Source organism: Oncorhynchus keta, chromosome 29, assembly GCF_023373465.1.
Source record: "Oncorhynchus keta strain PuntledgeMale-10-30-2019 chromosome 29, Oket_V2, whole genome shotgun sequence".
Classification (NCBI taxonomy): Eukaryota; Metazoa; Chordata; class Actinopteri; order Salmoniformes; family Salmonidae; genus Oncorhynchus; species Oncorhynchus keta.
The window spans coordinates 24,071,329-24,080,281 of NC_068449.1; the positions used below are offsets into that span (position 1 = coordinate 24,071,329).

Consider the following 8,953-nt stretch of genomic DNA (forward strand, 5'->3'; position numbering starts at 1 on the left):
AACGTAGGCAGTACATTGTTGACCCAGGTCAAATGTAAGATGTACAAAGAGGAATAAATAACAGATTGTATGTGACACCAAAGCAGTGCAGCGTACAAAGGTTTTCTGAAAAGAGCAAGTATGAAGTCATCACTAACCTCTCACTGCTCCTCTAGCTGTTGAAATTAAATCGATTTTAACATTAAACCGAGACTCAGGATATTAGAGCTATATTATTTCAACATGGGAGTGGAGAGGTGGTTTTCATGAAACACATATCCATCCTCAGATCAGATAAAGTTGCAGGGTCTTTGTTAGGGCATGGACTTTGTTTTCCTGGAGATTTACGGTCATTGTGGGGGAGTTGATAGGGGCTTGTGTGATTACTGCTTACACACTGATTTACAACTCACTTTTAATTATCTGAGGGGAACTAGAGCCTGTGCCAGCAGGTACATCCCCTGCTTCTGGGACATGGAAGGGAGAGAGCCCTCTTTGGTTTCCCTCCACCACCAGCCCCTGTGCTCTGAGACAGAGACGGGGGTCTGCCCTGCCTCCTGGAGTTTCAGCAGGCCTCAGTGGACCAGGCCAGATGGATGTGTCTGAAATTCATACCTAGTATGGGACCTGGATGGGATCTGAGGATTTCTAATGGAAATATGAAGCCATGGTCTACTGGGCGTGCAAGTCTAGCACTCTCTGGTGACCTATAAATTAGACTGTTGTCAGGGACACACAAATCACTCCCTCAGCATATCTTCTCTAGTTTCTCTCTTCTGTCTCCTCTGCTGTAGAACTACACTACACTTGAGTTAAGCCAATCATAACACTGTTGTAGTTGTTAATCCACTGTACAATTTGTTGAAATATATCCACAACAAAAAATCCCAGTTGAATACGGATTTGATATTCCTGAGGCGTTATCTGTAAAGGAATGGGTTCGCAGATCAACAAGTGGCCAGCTTTATCATTTTCAAAATCATGTCTGTGATTTATAGTTTAACTGTCATGTAATTTCAATTTAAAGGTTAGTTTATTGCTGCTGAGAACCTCAAAGGCCATTAAATCTTGGTAATGAGATTTGCATTATAAAATGAGCAGGAGACGATTCATAGACCCTTGGAGGCTGAGCAGCAACATTACTCCCACCTCCTCAACATCCTCTCTCCTTCACATAATCAATGGGGGGAACCAAAGCCAAAGGATTTTTATTTCATTTACTTATTTCACCTTTATTTAACCAGGTAGGCAAGTTGAGAACAAGTTCTCATTTACAATTGCGACCTGGCCAAGATAAAACAAAGCAGTTCGACACATTAACAACACAGAGTTACACATGAAGTAAAACAAACATACAGTCAATAATACAGTAGAAAAAATAGTATATATATGATGTGAGCAAATGAGGTGAGATAGGGGAGGTAAAGGCAAAAAAAAAGGCCATGGTGGCGAAGTAAATACAATATAGCAAGTTAAACACTGGAATGGTAGATTTGCAGTGGAAGAATGTGCAAAGTAGAAATAAAAATAATGGAGTGCAAAGGATAAATAAATAAATACAGTAGGGGAAGAGGTAGTTGTTTGGGCTAAATTATAGATGGGCTATGTACAGGTGCAGTAATCTGTGAGCTGCTCTGACAGCTGGTGCTTAAAGCTAGTGAGGCAGATAAGTGTTTCCAGTTTCAGAGATTTTTGTAGTTCGTTCCAGTCATTGTCAGCAAATAACTGGAAGGAGAGGTGGCCAAAGGAAGAATTGGTTTTGGGGGTGACCAGGGAGATATACAGTACCTGCTGGAGCGCATGCTACAGGTGGTTGCTGCTATGGTGACCAGCGAGCTGAGATAAGGGGGGACTTTACCTAGCAGGGTCTTGTAGATGACCTGAAGCCAGTGGGTTTGGCGACGAGTATGAAGCGAGGTCCAGCCAACGGAGCGTACAGGTCGCAGTGGTAGGTAGTATATGGGGCTTTGGTGACAAAATGGATGGCACTGTGATAGATCACAAAGGATCTGTAAATATTGTTGTTTCTAAACCCACATGGGGAAAGAACTAGAAGTGAGTCAGATGTGTGTGGTTGTCTTGCTGATGGAGCCATTCCTTATCTCTCTGATTGGCTGCTTACATTCACAAACACTAAGTAAACAAGACTCTCTGTTTAAAACCCTCCCAGAGGAACCTTTCAGCATGACCTACATGAGTTCCATGACTAATGAATGCCATAGAATTTAATAAAGAATTATTCCATGGTATGAACATACGTCTCATGTGGACTCTTCAAGTCTGAAGGATGGTGTGCAACATTCAACGTGCATTTTCATATTTTAGGGACATACAAGGGTTGTTGCCCATACCAAACACACCAGAAGAAAACACTGTACTGTGGCCCCACTGACACTAATAGTGTTTGAAGTAACATGTCCATTACAATCATGATTATCATCAATTAGGAGTTTTGGGAGTGTTCAGAGGGAGGGGACTGGGGGGAGAAGGGTTCATTTGGAGCAGGACTGTTTTCTTCTCTCATAATTATTTTTAATGTCAGTCATTAATTCTTCCCTTGGGGGAGTGTTGCAGTAGCAGTCTTTCCTGTTTGGGCCTTAGATCATCAGCCGTGCTGCCTTTCCATGAACCTTCCTCTGTTCCCTTATTCCTGCTGTCTGCTTGGATGCCATTCACACCACATCACACCACAGCCTGGGATAGTGACTGGGCATTAATGAGCTGGGAACAGGAGACAGAACGCAGGATGCAGTCACTGTATTAGGCCGTTTCTGCCAATCCAAACACTTGTATGAAAAAGGTTTTGAATGTCAAGAACATACAGGCTAGCGTTAAGGCAGCTCTTTGGCAATTTCGACTTGTAAAATTTCCAAACCTGGCGCCAGGGTTGGAAATTGACCTGTCGTTTGTGCTGAGGTGGGAAGGGTAGAAATATTTGAGGTGTGTCCTTAAAAAGGTGCGCCAATTTCAAACAGTGCTACCTGTAATATTTAAGACTCACCATAAGCTGGTCTTCGCGGTAACACAATTGGTTATGGCATCGATTTTGCCAGCGGAAGCGCACAGTAGTCTACCCATTGGGCACAGACGTCAATTCAACATCTATTCCATGTTGGTTCAAACAACGTTGATTCTACCAGTGCATACCCAGTGGGTAGTCAGTAGCAACGTTGATTCAACCAGTGAATACCCAGTGGGTAGTCAGTAGCAACGTTGATTCAACCAGTGCATACCCAGTGGGTAGTCAGTAGCAACGTTGATTCAACCAGTGCATACCCAGTGGGTAGTCAGCAACGTTGATTCAACCAGTGCATACCCAGTGGGTAGTTATGTTGATTCAACCAGTGCCAGTGGGTAGTCAGTAGCAACGTTGATTCAACCAGTGCATACCCAGTGGGTAGTCAGTAGCAACGTTGATTCAACCAGTGCATACCCAGTGGGTAGTCAGTAGCAACGTTGATTCAACCAGTGCATACCCAGTGGGTAGTCAGTAGCAACGTTGATTCAACCAGTGCATACCCAGTGGGTAGTCAGTAGCAACGTTGATTCAACCAGTGCATACCCAGTGGGTAGTCAGTAGCAACGTTGATTCAACCAGTGCATACCCAGTGGGTAGTCAGTAGCAACGTTGATTCAACCAGTGCATACCCAGTGGGTAGTCAGTAGCATATAACCAATGTTTTATTCAAATATCACCATCAGCAAAAAAAAACATTCTCGTTTTTTCATTATATTGAACATTATTTTTGTCCATGCATCTTCTGTGAAATGTTTGGACTCATTAGGCCTATCTGCGATGCCCATTGAATGAAAGGTGTCAATGACTGTAGGAAGTCAGTTTAGAAACATCAAGTTATTACAATAGACTGCTTATTGTTTTTCCTTCATAATAATAATATTTTGTTAAAACATTTCATCTTCCATTTTCACCTGTTGGACCTAACTGTCAAATCGGCAGAATTCCTATCGCTGTTCTTTGTTCTGAATCCGCTTGTAGCCTAGGATATTTGCCTGTTTACCTTTCACATGGCAAAGTCACTAACAGGCTATATTAACAGAGAGTGTAAGCTAACCTTATGATAACGTTTGGTCAATGTCCAATTGTCCATGGCTTGAACATGCAGTGCATTTTCGAAATGCGAATGCAATGTGTGTAGACAAATACTGTATTTCCATGTTGAAGCCAATAAAAAAATAGATTAGCTGCATGATTGTTAACTAGGCCTGTTGCACACATTGCATGGAACGAGACATGCGATTCATGACACCATGCTTTTGACCCGATCCTATTTATTTATGCAGTAAGGCACAATAGACAGTGCTGTATCATCAATACAGAGACGAATATGCATATATTTAGATGTTGCATATTTAGATGGCTTTCTTTCATTGATCCCTAATATTCTGAAACCGTTCTCACTATATATTCTAGTGAGTCTGTGGACAAAATTCAAACTTAAAGGTTCGAAAGGATGGTATTTAAAAGGATGGTTCAAGATAAATGTACAGAAAACCCGATTGAATGAAAACTCCACAAGAAAATCTGTTGGCCAGGAAGTGGGAGGGTTTTCAGCGGTTGAATGGAATGTATTCAGTGTGTGTAAGGTACATGTAGCCACACCCGTGGTGCAAGTGACGTGGCTGCATACGGTAAGTCTAAATACCAACTACTGAGAAGTGCGTAGGAAAGGCGTGTCTAGGAAAGAATTTCCTATGTCTGAATTGGGCCGTTGGAGAAAAATATACTTAACATACCTTTGCTTTGAAGCATGCATGAGAGCATCAGCTGTTCCGGACAACTGTGTGATCACGCTCTCCGTAGCCAACGTGAGTAAGACCTTTAAACAGTTCAACATACACAAGGCTGCGGGGCCAGACGGATTACCAGGACGTGTGCTCCGGGCATGTTCTGACCAACTGGCAGGTGTCTTCACTGACATTTTCAACATGTCCCTGATTGAGTCTGTTATAGCAACATGTTTCAAGCAGACCACCATAGTCCCTGTGCCCAAGAACACCAAGGCAACCTGCCTAAATGACTACAGACCCATAGCACTCACGTCCTTAGCCATGAAGTGCATTGAAAGGTTGGTAATGGCCCACGTCAACACCATTATCCCAGAAACCCTAGACCCACTTCAATTTACATACCGCCCCAACAGATCCATAGATGATGCAATCTATATTGCACTCAACAACGACGGCAGCCAATAGGTAGGAGGTCAGAGACCTGGCCGAGTAGTGCCAGAATAACAACCTATCCCTCAATGTAACCAAGACTAAGGAGATGATTGTGGACTACAGGAAAAGGAGGACCGAGCACGCCCCCATTCTCTTCGACGGGGCTGCAGTGGAGCAGGTTGAGAGCTTCAAGTTCCTTGGTGTCCACATCAACAACAAACTAGAATGGTCCAAACACACCAAGACAGTCATGAAGAGGGCACAACAAAGCCTATTCCCCCTCAGGAAACTAAAAAGATTTGACATGGGTCCTGAGATCCTCAAAAGGTTCTATAGCTGCAACATCGAGAGCATCCTGACTGGTTGCATCACTGCCTGGTACGGCAATTGCTCGGCCTCTGACCGCAAGGCACTACAGAGGGTAGTGGGTACGGCCCAGTACATCACTGGGGCTAAGCTGCCTGCCATCCAGGACCTCTACACCAGGCGGTGTCAGAGGAAGGCCCTAAAAATTGTAAAAAGGCCCCTGCCACCCCAGTCATAGACTGTTCTCTCTACTACCGCATGGCAGCGGTACCGGAGTACCAAGTCTAGGACAAAAAGGCTTCTCAACAGTTTTTACCAACAAGCCATAAGACTCATGAAAAGGTAATCAAATGGCTACCCGAACTATTTGCATTGTGTGGACCCACCCAACCCCTCTTTTTACACTGCTGCTACTCTCTGTTTATCATATATGAATAGTCACTTCAACTATGCATTCATGTACATACTACCTCAATTGGGCGGACCAACTAGAGCTCCCGCACATTGTCTAACCTGGCTATCTGCATTGTGTCCTACCCACCACCCGCCAAACCCTCTTATACACTACTTCTACTCTCTGTTCATCATACTTTATATGCATAGTCACTTTAACCATATCTACATACTACCTCAATCAGCCTGACTAACTGCTGGCTGTATATAGCCTCGCTACTTTTATAGCCTCGCTACTGTATATAGCCTGTCTTTTTACTGTTGTTTTATTTCTTTACTTACCTATTGTTCACCTAATACCTTTTTTGTACTATTGGTTAGAGCCTGTAAGTAAGCATTTCACTGTAAGGTCTACTACACCTGTTGTATTCGGCGCACGTGACAAATAAACTTTACAACTTTAAATGATTACTTTTATGATGGGTCCAACATCATGTTTAAAATCATGTATAAAAGTGTTATGTCAAACCTTGAAGACCAAATACATACTACAAAACTGTAATGTTGTGTCCCAGTATGTTTTACGTTTCATTTCTGAGAGATGCCTTATGTTTAGTTTCTATTCCTTTTGTTTCTATGTTTTAAGTTTCGTTTCATTGCCTTTCGTTTCCAAGCCTTAAGTTTTGTTTCTGTGAAAGTGAAAGTATTTTCCTCTCCAGTCATAGAAGCTCTCTCACTCACACGCCTACATCCACCCCCCCCCCCTTTCTCTTTGTCTTTCTCTCTCTTACACACACACAAACACATGTTCTCCCTCATTTTCACACATACTCTCTCACTCACTGTACTGTACTCCTGCGAGGATGGCAGACAGTTTCTCTCTCTTGGAAGAGGATCTATCATGTCCAGTGTGCTGTGAGATCTTCAGGGAGCCGGTGATCCTCTCCTGCAGCCACAGCCTCTGCAGGGCCTGTTTGGAGGAGACCTGGAGTAAAGGAGGGACGCAAGACTGCCCAGTCTGCAGAAGGAGGTCTTCCAAAGACCAGCCACCTCCCAACCTAGCCCTGAGGCATACCTGTGAGATTCTACTGAGGGAGAGGGAGACCAAGGACACTCCTGGGCCCCCAAAGGAGCCAACCGAGGAGCTGACAGAGGAGTCTGCAAAGAATGCTACAGAGGGGGTGGTAGAGGAGGCTACAGGCGGGCTCTCACAGAGTGAAAACACCAGCCACAGGGGTCCACAGGGTGTATGTAGCTTACACTCCCAGAAGCTCCAGCTCTTCTGCTTAGAGGATGAGTGTCTGGTGTGTGTGGAGTGTGTGTTGGAGCACGCAGACCACAGCTTCTGCTCTGTGGGAAAGGCAGCAGGTCAGAGGAGGAAGGGACTCAGACCCCAACTGGAGGCCCTGCAGAAGAAAATGGCTGCCTTTAGCAAAGCTGAGCTCACCTGTAACAAAATGGTTGCTCACATCAGGGTGCAGACCCAGAGAGCAGAAAGGCAGATAAAGGAGGAGTTTGAGAAGCTACACTGCTTCCTGAGGGATGAGGAGGTGGAGAGACTAGGTGCGCTGAAGGAGGAAGAGGAGGAGAATAACAAAAGGATGAAGGAGAGAGTAGACGAGATAAGTGAGATCATGTCATCTCTGTCAGACACAATTAGGGCTGTGGAGGAGAAACTGGCAGTGGATGATGATGTGTCCTTCCTGCAGAGCTACAAAACGATAATGGAGAGAACGCAGAGTGTTCCTGAGGACCCACAGTTGGGCTCAAGAGCACTGATCAACTTGGCCAAACACCTGGGCAACCTCAGTTTCCAAGTCTGGGAGAAGATGCAGAAGGCAGTGAAATACACACCTGTGGTTCTAGACCCAAACACTGCACATCCCAGTCTCTATCTATCTGAAGATCTGACCAGCCTAAGATCTGAAGATAAACTACAGTCTCTCCCAGACAACCCAGAGAGGTTTGATTTTTATTCTGACATCTTGGGTTCAGAGGGTTCACTTCAGGGACACACTTCTGGGATGTAGAAGTCGGAGAAAGTGATGACTGGAGTGTAGGAGTGGCCAGCGAGTCTGTTAGTAGGAAGATAGAATACAAAAGTGGATTATGGGCTGTTGGGGTACATGATGGTGAACCTTATAACATGACGAAAAAGACACAGAGGATTAGAGTTTCGTGGGACAAATGGGAGGTGTCCTTCTTTGGTCTTAGTCCATGTATTCACAAACTCAAAACAATTCAGCACAAATGTACAGAGAGGATGTATCCACACTTTTATTTTCACAATGGTCAAACACTGCAGATCCTTCCAGGGAAAGTCTCTCTGAAGGTGGAAAACCATAGTGTATGAACACTTGAATGTAAGGGTTTCCCCATTCAACTTGTTTCTCCTCAGCATGGTGTACAAAGTAACATTCTCATCAATATGACCTTGGTCGCTTTTGAGATGGAGAATATAATTGCATTGTCATTTAAAACTATGTTGCAGTGTTTTGAAAACTTTGAATGTATGTGTTTATGCATATCACTAACCTTTCAATGTTAAAAGATAAAGATTGAAAAAAATACGTATATATTGATTTATTTGTTCTTCAATAAATAGAAAATATTTTATGTTTGGAGTGGTTAACTTCCATTATATGGTAGAATTTCAACATTCTTCAATGACCATGCCTGGTGTTGTTGGAGCCCTGGGGAATATGAGGATGGCGAGACATGGAGAAGCCTCGCCATCACGCAGCTCTGCCTCACCTTGTCTAAATCTCAATAGCACCATCCTGTCTCCTCTCCTTTCTCCACGGCCCCATCGGTATCAATAGAAATTATAGTCAAAACCATACGGAAGAAAAGTTGGAAATCAATGGCTTGCATATCACCTGATTAGATCGCTGTGTGTGTGTGTGTACACACACGGGCCTGCTGTGAGAGAGCAGGTGTGTGGGGTATAAGGCCTGGCCCCGCAGGCGGCAACCCCTCTACATGGGAGACGGTAATGAGATTACCCCGGCCTGCAGGACCTCACACAGCAGACAGTGATCAGATTAGAGAAAGGACACTCCAACATCATCCCTGTCTGAGAGGAATGAATGTC

The 8,953-nt window shown here is 44.1% G+C and overlaps 1 protein-coding gene across 1 annotated transcript; it reads left to right on the top strand.

Annotated features, from left to right (window-relative positions):
• The first annotated feature begins 6,649 nt into the window (after positions 1-6,649).
• On the top strand, positions 6,650-7,923 carry LOC127913628 (zinc-binding protein A33-like). Its single transcript, XM_052486249.1, has one exon. It carries the CDS (start codon positions 6,723-6,725, stop codon positions 7,887-7,889), a length of 1,167 nt encoding a protein of 388 aa, XP_052342209.1. The 5' UTR covers positions 6,650-6,722; the 3' UTR covers positions 7,890-7,923.
• Positions 7,924-8,953: the final 1,030 nt, after the last annotated feature.